The sequence below is a fragment of the Megascapheus bottae genome, chromosome 4 (genome assembly GCF_031878675.1).
Source record: "Megascapheus bottae isolate mThoBot1 chromosome 4, mThoBot2.hap1, whole genome shotgun sequence".
Taxonomy (NCBI): Eukaryota; Metazoa; Chordata; class Mammalia; order Rodentia; family Geomyidae; genus Megascapheus; species Megascapheus bottae.
The window spans coordinates 15,305,761-15,323,934 of record NC_143512.1 but is presented as its reverse complement, the minus strand read 5'-3'; the positions used below and the strand labels follow the sequence as shown (position 1 = coordinate 15,323,934).

The 18,174-nt window shown below is 39.3% G+C and overlaps 2 protein-coding genes across 25 annotated transcripts in view; both read right to left on the bottom strand.

The window, feature by feature from the left end:
* Positions 1–18,174, bottom strand: part of Epb41l4a (erythrocyte membrane protein band 4.1 like 4A) — a 773,501-nt gene that overhangs the window by 734,159 nt on the left and 21,168 nt on the right. The gene's annotated exons all lie outside the window — the stretch shown is intronic.
* LOC150064090 (cyclic nucleotide-gated channel beta-1-like) lies at positions 786–1,108 on the bottom strand. Its single transcript, XM_090331867.1, has 2 exons — positions 1,004–1,108; positions 786–962 (listed from the first exon to the last, which is right to left on the bottom strand). Exons 1-2 carry the CDS (start codon positions 1,106–1,108, stop codon positions 786–788), a joined length of 282 nt encoding a protein of 93 aa, XP_090187993.1.

The following is an 18,174-nucleotide window of genomic DNA, read 5'->3' as shown; positions in this document are numbered from 1 at the left end:
GGAAGATCAGACAACCACCCAGTGGCAGTTTGATACAGAAGACCAACCCATTCTAGAGGAAGTAATGGTCTATCCTCACTATAAACTCCAAATGTGAGCTTACATACATACTCATACCAAAAATACACACACACACACACACACACAGAGAGTTTACACAGTTTACACAGTTTACTTTTCCTGTCTGTTCCTCACTCTCTCCTTTTCAAGAAGGTCTGGTTGTGTTGGTAAACTTGACAATTTAGTGTCCAGACTGTAATCATTACTCCTCAATGAATGTCTTTTTTTTTTGAGGTTCTAAGTCACGCTTTTAATGTAAAGTTCAGTGTTTGCTACTGTCACTGGTGGTCCTCAACACGTTGTAGGAGAAAGTGTGGTTAGCCGTGAGGAGAACTACTTCCAGGCAACTAGTCACATCATGAAGACTAAAAACTTCTAGCCACAGAGATGTTCAACATGAAAGACTTCCAACAAGGAAGTCCTCCTGTTGTCTAGCCTAAGTCTCTAGGCTGCTCATGGCCAGCCTTGCTCTTGCTGTGTGGTCTGATGCTGATCCCTGGCCCAGCATCCTGAAAGGAGGTTCTGGGACTACTGTGAATGAGACTGCCTTTCACTGTCCTACCTGAAAGTATGGAGAGGCCAGGGGTTCTTTGTTCCACAGGGGTGGTGGTCAGTATTCACTTCCTCCCCTCCCCCAGAAGGTCTTCTCCTCAGGGCATCCTTCTGAACATCATCCATCCATTTGCTTGTCCATCTGTGCTCCCCAGATCCCCCTCTCCCTTGTTTCAGAGGCCTTCTGCTGCTGCTACCCTAGTCTGCACATCGCACATCTCTACAGAGCTGGGCTGCTGCTGCTCCCCAGACTTCCCGTGTAGCACTGGCTGTGGAAGGGCCAGGGAGGATGCCTGAAAGCCATGCTGGACTCTGGACCCAGCTCCTTCTTGGGCTCCAGGGTACCCAGGCTAGGCAGGGAGGGGCTCTCTGTGAGTTCCATCTCCAGCACTGGTTCTGGGGGCTCTGGGACCAAGACAGCATCTACAGGATCAGCTTTCCAGGCTTCCATGGGTTTCGGGGGCGGAGGCAGCACCTTCTCCAGATCCTGCCTCATTGAATTTCTTAATCTGAGATCCTCATTTGAATCTATGGTTGACTATTAGAAGTATAATCCTTTTGCAATGATAAAAAAGACCAAAAAAATCAGTCACCAGAAAAACTGATATTTCCAGGAATTCTGCAAGGTTCCTCTTCAGGTTCCCCCCCCCCCCTTTCCCTTGCCACCAGCAGCTGCTCTAATGCAGTTTCCTCTGACCCTGTAACTCAGTCTCAAACAGAATGTCAACTATGCACAAACTGGAAGCCACCTATGTTTGATTTCCATGGAAACAACAGCTTATTTATCAAGCATAAAAAGTCCTATCCCCATGTTTCAGAAAAGGAAACTAAGATGTAAAAAGTAACTTGCCCGGCTAGTAAGTGGCAAAGCCTGGAACAGAACCTGGGCAACCTGGCTGCTCGCCCCATGCTCTTATGGCCTAGGCTAGGCAGACCTGGAATCTACCTTGAAGACCAAGCTTTTCAGAAATATAATAAAACAACTGCAGTCAGCTTCTGGAAGATCTGACTTAAAGACAGTACTCCATTTGTATTTTAATGAAGAAATATTCGAGTGAATGTTTAGATGGTTTCTATAGTGCAGAAATTACAAGAGTTGGAGCCAGAAGTTTGGCCTAGTGGTAGAGTGCTTGCCTAGCATGCACAAAGACCCGGGTTCGATTCCTCGGTACCACATACATAGAAAAAAAGCCAGAAGTGGTGCTGAGGCTCAAGTGGTAGAGCTCTAGCCTTGAGAAAGTCCAAGGACAGTGCTCAGGCCCTGAGCCCAAGCCCAGGACTGGCAAAAAAAAGAAAAAAGAAAGAAATTACGAGAGTTTACATGCATCAAGTCTTGGATCAGCTCCAGGAAATCAGATTAATGTGTGAAGAAGGGATAACATTCATTTTGCACTCGCTGCGTGGAGGGAAGAACAACTCGTGTACACACTTGTCAGTTCTGCCAGAGTGCAAGCCTGCAGGGAAGGAAGCACCAGTCTTCCACAAGAACTTCCCACCGAGAGAATTATTAGTATGAAATGAGCGTTCAATTCAGGAATAAATGGCATTCTCCAAATGTCAGAAACCTCCCCATGGAATAACCCAGGTCCCCAACTAGACTATTAACTTGACATTACAAACAGTAGCCATGAAGAAAGGAGTTCATCTGTGCTGACAGTGATTAGGAGTGGAAACAAAAGAGCCCAGAAGATTCTCATTATCCAACAGCTTCCTGGTTTAACCTTCTAAGACTGAACAGTGGTTTCCTAAGTTCAAAATTCAGACTCAGGGGACTCTTGTTACATAGAGCTGCAGATAAAAAAATTATAACAATAACAGTTAAAAAGAAAAGAAAAAGAGTAGCAATATTTATATGAAATATCTTTACTCAGGAGGAAGAAATATTTTGACAGTTAAAGATAATGAAAAGGGATAAAGTGTTTTATATAAAAATGATTCATAGCATAAAACATCACATTGGCCTAATCACCTAGGTTACATAATATTAAGAATTATAAGCATTGCTCAATAATATTCTGCCATCTAATTCTTCAGGGGAGCATCTCCAAGAAATAAATCTAAAGTCATCCCAACAGGAGAATCCTGCAAACCACAGGATGGAAGTGGCACAGGCATGAATATTCTCTAGAATCCTGGTGTTTGGTGTTTCATTTTGTTTTGTTTTTAATTCATGTTTCTAGCCCCCTCAGAAAGTTGAGGCAGGAAGGCCACCAGTCTAAGGTAGCAAGGGTATAAGACGCTGTTTCAGAATAAAGAGAGAGCAACAAAGACACAGAAAGAATAAAAGAACAAAAAGAGGAAGAGGGCTGGGAGCATGGCCTAATGGTAACGTGCTTGCCTACCCTGCACAAAGCCCAGGGAAAAAGCTGGAAGTGGCACTGTGGCTCAAGTGGTAGAGCACTAGCCTTGACCCTGAGTTCGAACCCCAGGACTGGCCAAAAAAAAAAAGAGAGAGAGAGAGAGAGAGACAGAGAGAGAGAGAGAGAGAGAGAGAGAGAGAGAGAGAGAGAGAGAGAGAGAGAGAGAGAGAGAGAGAGAGAGAGAGAGAAAGGAAAGGAAGGAGGGAAGGAGGAAAGAAGGGTAAGTTGAGGCCCTACAATGGAATAGGAATAGCAAAACAATCATTTTACCCTTTTCCTAAACCCAAATCTCTTGTACACAGAGATAATATATGATGATATATATATACCCTTCTCTTGTCACAAGTAGTAGGATTTATTTTGGTTTGGGGCTTTTTTTTTTTTTTTTTGGTCTGTCATGGGGCTTGAACTTAGGGCCTGGGCCCTGTCTCTGAGCTCTTTTGCTCAAGGCTAGCACTCTACCACTTTAAGCCATAGTTCCCCTCTGGCTTTCTGGTGGTTAACTGGAGATCAAACCAAATGAGACGTGGCAACTGACAGATTCCAACATCAAGATGACCATGCTGTTAAAATTTCTTGGCTAAGATTTTAATAGAGCAATGATAAAAATTTAAAAAACAATTTTGGGTAAGTAATTATGAGCCCATTTAAATAAATGAGAACAGTATCATCGATCATGTGATACCTTTAAAGTAAGTTCCCTGCTGGCCCAGCCATGATTATACAAATCTGTATAGGGTACAGGTTGGGAAGTTTGTTTTGGTGGAAGGGACATTTAGGATCCTAAATTATGCACATGTTGACCTACAGAATCCTGGTGCCTGTTCACAACAAATTGCCTTGATAAAGCTAAGCTGACATTGTGAGTAGTGTGGTTGAATGAGGAAAAAAAGAATCCTAATGGCAGACTACTCTCTGAGCAGTTAAATGACTGCCAGCATCTGTGTCTTCAAGAGGTTGGGTTAGGTAAAGGGGTAAGATGACAGAGATGGCTTTCACTTGACCCTGAAAACATGAGCTATCAAAGTAAAAACTGATACTGTGGACTGGTTGAAAATGAATCACTTCTGTTCAGGTAAAGATCCCAGAAAGACAATAAAAAGAAACTAGAGACAGAGTATTTACAAGTCACATATCCAAACAAATGACTGGTAGCTACAGTATGTGCAAAAATTCCAAACCCGGAAAATAAGAAACAATCCACTTGGAACTGCAGCAAACGGGGGTGGGTGGGAATATTAAAGGGGTTAACACTGGTCAAAAGGCCCTGTATTCATAAACAGCTCTGTTGAATGGCAACTCCTCTGTACAACTACCTTAAAAAAAAACAATTTCAGCAAAGACATAAAGAAACACTTCACTGAAGAAGCCACACAGAAGGCAAATAAGCACATGAAAAGTTGTTCTATACTATCAACAATCTATTACCACACACCAAACAGCAGGAATCAGCCACCAGTGTCTCACATTTGTGATCTAGCTATATCTGTGATCTTGATTTGAGGCTAGCCCGGGGGCGGGAGGGGGGGGGGATCCTCAAACCTCCATCTTCAAAATAACCAGCAAAATGCCAGGCTGAAGGCATGGTTTGAAGGACAGAGTGCTAGCAGAGCAAGCAAACCAGGCAATCCAAAGGTTTTGAGTTCAAACTCTGATATCAGAAGGAAAAGAAAAACACATCCCCACACACAGACAGCCAGGCATCAGTGGCTCACATCTGGAATTCTAGCTACTCAGGAGGCTGAGATCTGAGGATAATGGTTCAAAGCCAGCCTGGGCAGCAAAGTCCACAAAACTCTTACCTCTAATTAAACCCCAGAAAATCAGAAGTGGTGTTATGGCTCAAAGTGGTGGAATACTAGTCTCGAGTGAGAAAGCTCAGGAACAGCACCCAGGCCCTCAGTTTAAGCTTAAGCTCCACAACCTACACACACACACACACACACACACACACACACACACACACACACACACCACACAACACACACAAAGGACAGTGATTAACACCAAGTTAATCACTTGAGGGTGAAAAGAAACTAGCTCACTCACACATTGGTGGATAAGTCTGTAAAATGATATAAACGATGTAGTAAACAGAGGGCAGTTTCTTCAAACATTAAATGTGTAATTGCATTCAGCATTTATAACAGAGAAAAATATTCAAAATCTGTACTTATATGTTTATAGCAGCTTTATTAATAAAACCAAAACAGTAAACTACCCAAAAGTCCCTCAGCAGGAGAAATTCTAAACAGACTTTGGTATGGAATACTGCTCAGCAATAAAATGATACAAATTTGACACAACAAAAACAAACTCAATCTCCAGAGAATTATGCTAAATAAAAAATACAAATAAATCTAATCTAAAAAGTACAATTATTGATGTGACATTCCTGAAGTGATAAAAATCTAGATATCAAAAACAAAGTAATAGATATTAGAGTTCAGGATAAGGAAAAGATGCTGTAAAAAGAGAACAGTTATAAAGTGTAATATGAGAATTTCTGAGGAATGATTATCAATATCCTGGCTGGATCACTGTACTATAGCTTTGCAAAGAATACTGTTGTGGAGGGTGGGGGGTGTGGGGGGGAGGGTAATGGGTACCAAGACATGTGAAAGGGTATCAATATATGTGAATTAATGCACCTTCTATCTGGCAAATATCATGTAACCCTTTTACTAATTACAATAAAAAAAAAAACGAAGGACAACAACAACAAAAAAGAATACTGTTGTGGAAACATGGCTAAAAAAGCACAAGGAATTCTGTGCCATTTATTCACCTTTTTTTTTTTTTTGGTAGTTTGTAGGACTTGAACTCAGGGCCTGGTTGCCGTCCCTGAGTCTTTGTACTCAATTGAGTCACATGTGCTATTTCTTAAAACTACATGCCAGTTGTTTCTAAATTAAAAGCATAATAATAATCGTAACAACAACAATAAAAGGTTACTGGCTCTCTGAACTCTGATGGCAGCACACAGCAAACAGCAAGAGCCTGGAAATGATCTTTCCTTACATTCCAGCTTTTCACTTAATGGTCATTTGCAGCTCCAGCATTTCATACATGATTCATGAATCCCAGAAATCTAACTAATTTTTATTCAATAAGGAAGGGACACCCTGTAGCCCTTCAATGCCAATTATTTCCATGGTGACACATAATATTACTACTAAACCAACAGCATATCCCAACCAAAAAAGCAAAGCTAAAATACTCAGATACCCCTCTTCCCAGTGTACTATTCCAAAGCTGCCTTTCACACCCTAAAATCCTTCTGTCATCTGAGAGGGAAATGACTACTGCTAATTCCTCATCTTTCACATGGCAACAAACCCAGTTCTCAAAAAAAAAAGAAAGAAAGAAAGAAAGAAAGATAGAAGGAAAAGGCTTAGGACAAAAGATTCCACTTGACTCCATTCACATTCAGTAGATCCTGATTCCATAAAGACCAGATTCAAAATTAATTTTTTTTTTGTTGGGCCATGGGGCTTGCACTCAGCCTGGGCGCTGTCCCTGAGCTCTTCTGCTGAAGGCTACCACCCTAACCTGAGCCAAGTCCCATTTCCCGTTTTTCTAGAGGTTAATTGAAGATAAGAGTCTCAGGTCCTTTTTTGCCCAGGCTGACTTTGAACCTTGATCCTCAGATCTCAGCCTCCTGAGTAGCTAGGATTACAGGCATGAGCCACCGCACCCAGCTTAAAATTAAATATTTTTTAAGCCATTCTCATTTCTACTCATAAGTTCAGAGCTCACAATTCTCCAAACACGGGATTCACATAGTTCATGTGTGAGGAAAAACTTATTTTGACCAGAGGAGGTGGAAAACTTCTGGCCACATTCTAGAATTTCAAAACCCTCCACGTATCCCACCATGCCACCTTCTTCATCTGAGCTTGGTAAAGATCCTGTCTGTTTCCTTTCATGATTATCGACAGTTTATACAGTCTGCTAAATTTAGTTACTCCTAAGAATGCCATGTCACCTAGGATAGAAAATAGTTTCTGGGGAGGGGGGGAATGGGAATAAAAACATGAGAAGGGGTATCAATGTCTGAGAAGTAATGCACCTACTATCTGGTGAATGTAACTGTAACCCCTCTATACATTACCCCAACAATAAAAAATAAAAGAAAATAGCTTCTGTAACTGTATAGTCTGCTCTTTTCTTTGTTAAATCTTTTATATCCATCAGAATTCAAGAGTTCAGCAACTGATAAAAATCTCAAAAAAGTAATAAAAAATCCAAGGCCAATAAGATATGAATTATATATTAACAATCCCAATTAGCAACATCAAGAAACCTACAGGGAGTTTCCCATATATTGTTTCCTGGATACATGAACAAAGTATTTGTTAGGCAGCAAAGTCACCTCACACAAGCATTACATGATGCAAATGAAACTAGCTCTGCTTAAGAAGGAATAAGGGAGAGCAGACAAGGAGACTACAGAGGCCAGCCCTATTCCCTTACTCCCAAATGCTTCTAAAGTGATCTCTGAAACAAAATGCATGTTTAGTGCTTATACATTTAGCAATTATTTCATATACATTTTCCTATATTTTATTAGTAAATACTAATTGTACAGAACCTACTTGCTCATAGTGTACTTTCATCATAAGCACTCCTCTATTACCCTTTCCTAGCCTCCCCTTCATTTTTTGTACATGCCCTCTAAACAAAAGCTTCCTTCTCAGATACTCAGTTGAATATACAGCAATCGTTCCACATACAACAGGAAACTCAAGCTGTTTAAATGGCTGATACCTTGGTCAGCTTCCACAGCAGATCCTTCCTGAACTACTTAAGTCTAATTTTTAACCGGCATTACTTTGCCTCAGGAGCTGAATTTGGAAGCCTTTCCACAACGATGTGTTCTTCATTGGTCACCTTTTCTCCCAGATACTAGGTGTTTGAAGGTGTATTGAAGATACGTAGGAATAGAAAAATGTGTGCATTTGTGACAGGTACATTCATGTACTAACACTTTTATGAAGGTTATGAAGTACACTGAGCTAGAACCATGTTAATACTTCCCTCACCTCTCTGTACATTCTCAGTCCCTGAGAAAAATCACCCTGGGAAAACCATGCCAATCCACTGGTTTTAGCAAGTATCAATGTGAGAAGGAAAGCTGATGTATCTCCTCCTCCTTTAGAACATTATCATAAAATTAATAACCAGAAGTTTGTCGAATATTTCCTTTCGTGTAACTTATAAAAATGTTAGAAGTGGTGCTGTGGCTCAGCTAGAGCTCTACCCTTGAGCTGAAGAGTTCAGAGACAACACCAGGCCCCAAGTTCAAGCCCCACTACTAACAAAATAAACAAACAAAAATAAAAAATGTTTCCCCCACCACAAAAAAATATTTTCACATTTGCTAAGCACCTATAATTCCTTTTTATTACAAAATAAGGTCTTATATCCCATGATCAAAACTAGAGGCTAGTATCGAAGTTTTTTTCATATATTTTTTACTGTAATTAATAGAAGGGTTACATGATATTTGCCAGATAGAAGGTGCATTAATTCACATACACTGATACCCTTTCACATGTCTTGGTCCCATTTTCCTACCCCCAACCCCCACCCCTCATCTTGTTTTCCCCCCTTCCCTATCCAATTTCAAATAACCAAATACAAATATATCCGATATATCAGGTAACAAAGTGAGATACTGTAACAATATGAGATAACTAAGGGACAGCAAAAGAGATGAGAGATAACATAGTACCTTAAGGACAACAATCATTCATTATATGGCTTTTGTTTCTATATCCTAGAGATCCTTTCATTTAGTGAAGTTTTTTCTTAAAAAAAGAGTATAAATTTTAAAATCATCCTTCATAAATGCCAGTTTTGATGAAACAAAAAGAAAGGACCACTAAGGCCAGTTTTGAGAAATGTCAAGGAAAGAGCAAGCATTATTAGCAGAAGACTGAGTTTGTGACAATGCTCCAAACATCCTAGAGTTTGGCTATAATAGATAGAAAAAGGAAGAAACACTAAAATGCTCATATGTCTAATCACTTCTGCTTTTTCACCCACAAAGGGAAGAAGAGATCTCACTAACCTATATGAAAAGACACTGGACCTGAAATCTCAGCTATTCAAAAAAGCTAAAGCTACCAAGTAGCATACTTGGCGAGATGATCTCAAACTCTCCCGCAGGCACAAAATCTTCTCCAACAGTTAACATGAAAGCTGGCAAAATGGCACTAGTCCAAATGCAGAATCAATCATTTGATACAAAGTGTGAGTAGTTAATATTAGTTCTATAAGACAGAAGAAAGACAAATTTGAGCTGCCTTTTTCTTAAAGCAGTGACTCAAATTTAAGAAGACTATTTTAAGGAAATTGAAGGGTAGCCAATTGTTTTATTTTATGATCTTTGGTAAGAGCCTAACAGTTGAAATTGAATCTGCTCTTCAGGAAGGATTCATCTTCATTACCTGGACAGGAAATGATAGACAATGAAAAGTCCCCCACTTCTTGGACAGCTCGAACCCTACTCCCAGAGAACAGCTGTCAGGATAAAGGAAAGTTAAATGCTAAAAATCCAGACAAAATCCAGCACTGATTAAAAACAATTAAAGATCAGTGAGAAAAGTGTCCAAGAGTATTTACTGCTCTGTAGTTAAATACAATTCTGCCTCTGTTCCTGCTCATTCAATTTGCCTATGATTTTACTTAAATATTTTCATTAAAATAATGTTTTAATATACTTGATATTAAGTATTTAAAATATCATATGAATGCTATTACTTGTGGTAACCTTACTCATAATTTTCTGTAAAGTAAATACGAAGGACAGGAAGTGACCATAGACACTTACTTTGCTCATCCATAATGTATCACTCGAACATCCTTTTGACTACTAGTTGAATTTGGGCCAAAATGCTTGAGCATGCCAATTATCAAGAGAGGCACAAAACTCAAAGGAAAGAAACAGTAATCATTTGCATCCAACCTCATCCATGCATTTTCTGGATCAAAGGTTTTTTGGGTTTTTTTTGCCAGTCCTAGGCTTGAGCTCAGGGCCTGAGCACTGTCCTTGGATTTTTCTCAAGGTTAGAGCTCTACCACTTGAGCCTCAGCACCACTTCTGGCTTTTTCTAAGTATGTGGTACCAAGGAATTGAACCCGGGTCTTCGTGCATGCTAGGCAAGCACTCTACCACTAGGCCAAACTCCCGGCCCTGGATCAAAGTTTTTATATATCAATTCTTCAAATAAATATCATGTAAAGATGATGATGCTTCAGTCATATAAGCTCCTAGAAGAATGCTTCTGAAAATAACATGGGTGACATGGATCCACTTCTTTGAAACTAGGACATTATCCTGTTCTCTCTCTAGCTTCGTGATTCCAGAAAGTTGTGAGCCCACTGCTACCCAAATAATCAACCTTGTAATATGATTCAATTAGTCCTTTCAGTTACACTTATGACTAGCTACTTAAATAAAGAACTCAACCCTAGTACTTTATATTTTTGAAGGCATAATGGATTGAAACCACACACTGCATCCTTTTAGTCTGTTAGTCATTTTGTTAATAAGCACAACTGTTTACACTAAGCTATATCAAAGCACTATTACCTGGGAGGGGCATCTTGTGTTAAATTACACAAATGTACAGAGAAAAAAAGCAGCCTCTGAAATATTTGCCTTGTAAACCCTCTCCATAAAATTACTCAAACCTTACATAAAAATATTTATACAGCAAATTATTTCTGACTGGTCCTAAATTGTTTCCAATGGGACAATAAATCTTCAGCAATAAATTTTATTAGCATAAAAATTTTAATGTTGATTTCGATACTCTTTAAAGGGCTCGCATATTACAGTAATTGCTTTGAAAGAGGCAGACTTCTGATTCCACTTATATGACCCAGTATTGATTAAAAAGGATGCTCTGGGAATGGGGTTTTCTGGATAATTGAACGTTTGTTTGCTTTAATCCAATATAGCAAATGACTGGATTTAACTGTCAGGCTCTGATCTATCAAAGACGCAAGATTCTGGAATTAGTATTGAGCTCAGGACACACTCTGGAAATAAAGCTTTTAAAATAAATACCTTATATTAACCTCTTTTCAATCACCACATTCAAGGTCATAAATACAGGACACCCCTCAAAACTTAGGTTACTGAGTCTGTACTTTGATTGACTATTAAAGTCAAGGATGATGCTACAATATGAGTTTGAAGACAAAACAGATGCAGTGGCTCAATAAGAATGAAAAGCAATTCTCTTACAAGGGAGCAAAAGGAATCCAGGAAAAGGAAAAATCAGCAAGATGATGGTAGATTCTTTTCCCTTTGTCACCTCCCTCTACACTGACTTCACCATTAACAGGGTTCCCACAATTAAGTTTTTGGTTTTAGCTAAAAAGAATAAATACATGCAAAAGTGTTTATCCTAAGTCATAAAAGAAATGCAGATCAAAACTACACTAAGATTCCATCTCATCTCAGTCAGAATGATAGCCATTAAGAAAATGATCAATAAATGCTAGTAAGGGTTAGGTAGAGAGAGGTGAAATGTAAACTAGTGTTTTCAGAATGGAAAGCAGCTAGAGGCTCCTCAAAAAAACAAAAGCCAGGCCTACTTTATTACCCCACCATACCACTCTTAAACATACATCTGAAGGAGTATAGTCATTATATAAGAAAGATACCTGCATGCCATGTTCACTACAGCATTGCTCACAACAACATACAGATTGCAGAAAAACAATAAATAAATATGAGATGTAATGTGTGTATTTACAACAAACATTTTTTTAAAAAGGACAGAAGGACAGAAGGAATGGGAATATAATGGAAGGAGTTAATTTGTTCAAAGCACATTGTATGAATGTATGAAATTATTATATTGCTAATTTATGTTAATTTTAAAATATTTTTTAAGACAACCGAAGAGAGCAGGAAACATTAAAAAAAAAAAAAAAAAGGATAAAAGTCCTGCCTGGATACCTTGAGCAGTGTGTGGCTCTGTGGAGAATGCTACTTGCCCTGCGGAGATGGTCCTCACACCTGATAAACAGAGTTAAAGCTGAGAACCAGGTCTTCCTACTGGAACTAACTAATCTGAGAAAAATCACAGTCAGCACTAGGTGAACCTGAGACCTTAGTCCTACAAGCCTGCAGGTTGCACGCTGTCAGGAAGCCTCTCTTTTCTAGGGTCTGATTTAATGATTTACCCGATCTACCCTGCTTTTAAGTTTTTCTTTTAGCTGCAAAATATTATTTGCATTTTTCACAAGACTCTGAAGCACAGACTGAGAAAGTTTCTAGTTTTTCGAATATGCATGGTCTATAAACAAGATTGTATATGGAACAGCTTAGTAAAATTCCCAATTTATTTAAATACTAAATCACTATGGCATAATGAACGAGGAAGAATTAGATTCACCCTAGTAGATTTATCCATAAATCAGGATGAAACTAAATACTGAAACCAGATCTGACTCTCAGCTCCCTACTTAACTTTCAAGATCCTTGTCTTTCACAGTAGTAAGTGAAAAGTGTTTCTTGCAATACAGTAAACTTCGCAATAAGCAAAAGGGCCTCAGGGCAGCAACAACCTCCAGCCTGTCCATAGTGTGTGTGACTAGTGAATGACCGAAACAGTCCAAGGGAAAGTCTGGGATGTAGCTCAGTGGCAAAGTATCAAGTGCAAAATCCCCAGCACCAAGAAAAGTTAAAATGAAAATGCAATTAAAGTAAAAGAATCCTCCAAGGAAAAAATAGCCTTTGATCCTAAGACTTACAGTACCACAAAGCATCTTGGAACTGGGTGATTGGCATTAGATAACATTTAGTCACAAATGTCCACCTGTAAGAAAGTAGCTGGCTGTTACAAAGTTCTTTCTCCACACTGATTTGCCTTGTGACTGATTAACTTTGGTTGTGAGAAAAGCAGACTAAGACTTGCTTGCAATAACAATGATATACATTCTCAGTCTTCTGCCCTCCCCAGTAAAAAGAAATATGAAAGTTACCCATCTGATTCTTTAATACTAAAGAAATAAGGGAGTATAGCACCTCAACATACACAACTGCAAAAGAATCCCATGGGAGAAATATTAAAGGACACCAAACTCCAAAAGCTCTCTCTAGAGGCTCATGGCATGAAGGAAGACTCAACAATAAGAATTGTTTTGACACAGATGATTAAATTCATTCAACATCCAACAGGCAGCAAACTAACAATTTATACTAAATACCTGGCTACCACCTGTGATTTTTGACAAAGAGAAATCTCCTTCCTTCCTACCACTTTAAAAGGCAAGCAGTTCAAGGTTATGGTTTAAAAGTTTAACATAGAGGTGATACCAGCCACAGTCTACCTTCAAATAACAAAGGTTTACAAGAAGTGAGATGAGTGCCTGTAAACGAAGGTCAGTGGGCCCACCTGCCTGGACCAGACCACCGAGTCTCAGGCCTCTTTGTGACTTTGAGTCATCTGGGCTAGGATTTAAATGTTATCCACATTCAAACCATTCAAGTCAAATTGAATCAGAATCTGCAGTTGATGGCTTGGTTTTTAGAGCACCCCACAGACTATGATGTGCATTCAGGAGTCAGCACCACCAAGCAGAGGAGGAGAGAAAAGGTCAAGGTCAGAAACACACAGACAGTCCATGAACACCTCCTGTCCACAGACTGTCTTGACATAAAGTACTTCTCTACATCACCTCAGAAATAGGCAGCAGCTGGCTCCCTCTAAGCTCTGGTCCTAGGGTTGCATCCACTTTCTGCATTACTGCACACAGAGAATGGAGTCTGGGTACTTCACCACAGTGCCACCCCTTCAACCTCCATGCCATCGTTACACAGTACACAGAATAGCTAGCTGTCTTTAATTTCAAAATGAAACTTGGTCAGATAACTGGTTGCCAGTGGGGCAGAAGATAGCTTAGGCAGTGTCTAGGGACTTGCTAAGCCATTACTTTCCCCTATGCTCCTTGCTGTGAGTTCCCAGATGTAAACACACATTTAAATAGTAAATTATTGGTTTGTGTGACTCTGAAGCAGTTGGTTCTTAAATTAATTTAATGAGCTGTGAACTTACCCTAAAGTTATCTCTTCTCCCAAGAGAGAAACTGATGTTAAAAAAAAAAAATCTGATACTTATCAAGAGGTTCAGGAGACAGGAATAAGAGTAAAGAACGTATAATAACTTAGAGATCAAGTCTTTAGCACCTTCAGAAAATGGTTTTACTTCCCTATACTGGGAAATATTTATGTCATCATTTTAATGCTCTGAAAAATATGATGATTTTTCTAATATTGACACTGTATTATTCTCTTCCCTTGATCCTTACAGCCAGCCAACACTTAGTAGTAGCTGTAAGCCAGAGGGCTTCTCGGACAGAAGCCAACCAACCAGTCCACTCTCACACCATAAAGAAAAGGACAGCGCCAACATTCAAAACCAGGTCTGTCTGATTCCAACACATAGTAACAAAGCTCTACTGAATCAGTTCCATACCTCTCAAATGTATAAAGAATATGAAAGAAGGCCACTATAAGAAAAAACACTTCATCCTTTTATACAAAGGTCCTGTCTAGATTGCTTCAATACATAGTTTCTTCTGGGCTCATGTATTTTGTCACATTTGGGTTTTTATGTTCATTTTTAAACAAAAGTAAATATTGACAAGACTTTAAAGGGCAACCATAGGGCACTACTGTTATATAACAAATTACTCCAAAACTTAACAGCTTAAAACAACTGAGATTTAGGTCACACAGTACCTGAAAGTCAGAAACTAGGAAGTAGCTAAACTGACTGGTTCTGGATCCAGGCCTCTCACAGTTATAGCCAGGGTTACAGTCAACAGAAGATGTGCCTCTGGTTAAGAAATCAAATTCCTAAAAGCAAGAAATTTCCAAGGAACTCTTCAAATTCAAAAGGGAAGTGGAAGAAAAGTTCAATACCCTCTCAGCAGAAATGATCAGCTCAGTGTCCACACTTCAAGCAAAAATGGAGGCATTAAGCAACAGATTGACTGAAATGGAGAATAGAAAATCAGGGACAGAAGATAAAACACAAGAGCTGGAACAAAGGATCACCACCTTGGAAAGATTAGTCAGAATCCACCAAAGAAATCAAATTCCTGATGGTTCACTCTCATGGCTGTTGGCAAAAGTGTTGAACCCCTCACCTCTGGCTAGCTTCTCACAGAGCAAGTGATGGAAGAGGCAGAAGATAAAGCTATACTGCCATTTCAGGACCCTGTTACAAAGTTCTAAATCCAGCTCAGAACAGATGGATTATTTCCTCCTTCTAAAAGAAGGAATATCAGTAGCTTCATGGACATATTCTTGAACTATAATGACCAAAATACTGGAAGAAATACAATAGGTTGTAGGGCCGGGAGTTTGGCCTAGTGGAGGAGTACTTGTCTAGCATGCACAAAGACTGGGGTTTGATTCCTCGGTACCACATACATAGAAAAAAGCCAGAAGTGGTGCTGAGGCTCAAGTGGTAGAGCTCTAGCCTTGAGAAAGTCCAAGGACAGTGCTCAGGCCCTGAGCTCAAGCCTAGGACTAAGCAAAAAAGAAAAAAAAGAGAAAAGAATGAAATACAACAGGTTCTTCACATCATAAGATTTTTTTCCTTTTATTTTTATTGTCAGGGTAATGTAAAGAGAGATTACAGATTGCGCCAGGTATTAGGTGCATTATTTCTCACACCATATAATAAGATTTTCTAAGAAAACAATTGCTAAGATTTTTCTTTGAAAAATACTGTACAAATAACTAGCCAGTCAAATAGAAGTTTTTCTTAAATCAAAACAAAATCATCTTTGTATTTCTAAATGCAAATGCTTAGAAATATATACAGCACTTACTGAACACCAAACTGCAATCTTGGTGCCTTTTGGTGCTATTAGAGATAGCAGGTGAGCCAGGCACTGTTGGCTCCTGCCTGTAATCCTAGCTACTCAGGAGGATCAAATCTGAGGATCTAGATTCAAAGCCAGCTTAAGTCAAATATGAAAGACTCTTAACCTTCAATTAACTGGAAAAAGGCTGGAAGTAGAGGATGAATCAAGTGGTAAAGTGCTTGCTTTGAGCAAAAAAGCCAAGCAAGGTGCAAGTATTGGTGGCTCCCACCTGTAATCCTAGCTACGCAGGAGGCTTAGATCTGAGGATCATGGTTCAAAGCCAACACAAGCCAGAAAGTTCTTGAAACTATTATCTCCAATTAACCACCAAAAGGCCAGAAAATGGAGCAGTGGCAAGAGTTAGAGCACTAGTCCCGAGCACAAAAGATCAGGGACAGAACCCAAACCTGAGTTCAAGCCTCAGGACCAACACACACACACACACACACACACACACACACACACACACACACACACACACACACACACACTCTCCTAAGTGAAAAAGCATGGCCTTGAGTTGAAGTCCCAGTATAAGGATAGCAAGTGCATATAAAATGAGCTTGAATATAAATGTAGATAAGAACCCATTAGTGGATTGGAGCATAGCCTAGTGGTAGAATGCTTCCCTAGTATGCACAAAGTCCTGGGTTCGATTCCTCAGTACCACATACTCAGAAAAAGCCGGAAGTGGCTCAAATGGCAGAGTGCTGGCCTTGAGCAAAAAGTGTCCAAGGACAGTGCCCAGGCCCTGAGTTCAAGCCGCAGGACTGCCAAAACACACACACACACACACACACACACACACACACACACACACACTACTGTAATTAATTTGAGACATCTTTTTAAAAAGGGAATTCAGCAAAAATGCAAACAGCTAACAAATAATGAAAAATACTCAACCTCAACATTAATCAGAAAGCATAAACAAAACTTCATATTCTTCTAAACAAATTAACAAGAACATTTTATATATAATTAAGTCTGGGAGTAGAAATATGCTGATACTAGCCGCTAAAGGCATTTTCAGTTAGTCTTCATACCTATATGAAAGGAATTATTCTTGTTTCCTGTTTCCAGATGACGGAGTAAAGGGACAGGGATTAAGTAAACTCTCTCAGTCACGTGGCTAGTAAGTGCTAGAACCAGGAACTGAAGCTTTCCTACCTGAGTAATCTATCCATTAACTACAATGGGCCTATCTAGAACATATTTGGCCCCATGAATTCAGAAACTTAAAGGAAAGCTTCTATATCTGGGCACAGTGGCCCACACCAAGAATCCTAGTACTCAGGACAAGAAAATCAGGAGAATCAAGGTTCCAGGCCAGCCAGTCCAAGTTAATAGGACTTTTTCCTCAATCACTAATGTAGTGGTATGTACCTGTCATACTAGCTTTATAGGAGGCATAAATAGAAAGACAGTGGACCAGGCTAGCCCAGACATAAACATGAAATTATATATGAAAAGTGAAAGCCATATAGAGATAGGTGCATAGTTAACAATCCCCATGTTCCAATCCCAGTGCATATGCATGCTGGAGACAATTACATATTTCCATGCTAAGTCAATGAGGTCAGGAATGACCCCAGTTCCTACAGTGATGTGTAGAACAAACTGGCAAAGTGAAAGATTTTACAAGAATAGGAACATAAAACTTTCAGGATGGACAGAAGGCCTTTATGATTTAGTCCAACTCACTCTTTGTGTAGTAATAATCATCAATATTTTAAAAAAGCATTTTGCAAAATGAAGAAACATAAGGAAAATCTAGTTTCTATCTGCAGCAGTAAATGAAAGGGAAGAGTTACTGGCCTCATAATAAATACTCTCATAATAAATGCCTTCTTAAAACTTGAATTTAGCTGGGCATTATGTCTCATACCTATAACCCTAGCTACTAAGTAGCTGAGACTGAGAGGATCAAGGTTCCAGGCCTACCTTTGTAAAATGTTTTCCAGATTCCATATTAACAGAAAAGGCTGGACAGGGTGGTAAATGCCTGTCATTCTACCTAAGGTGCGAAGTATACATAGGAGGCATGGTCTGGGCTGATCTTGGCAAAAGCAAGACCTTATCTAAAAATGAAAAATAATAACTAAGGGAAAATATTGGAAGTAAGGCTCAGACAGAAGAGTGCCAAGCAAGTACAAAACTTTGAGTTCGAATCCCAGTACATCCTTCCTCAAAAAAAAAATTGGACTTTCTTTTATTCTAGATCCAGTTTCATATGTTATAAATTAAGAAATTGGTTTGGACAGGGAGTGAGGCCTAGTGGTAGCATGCCTGCCTAGCA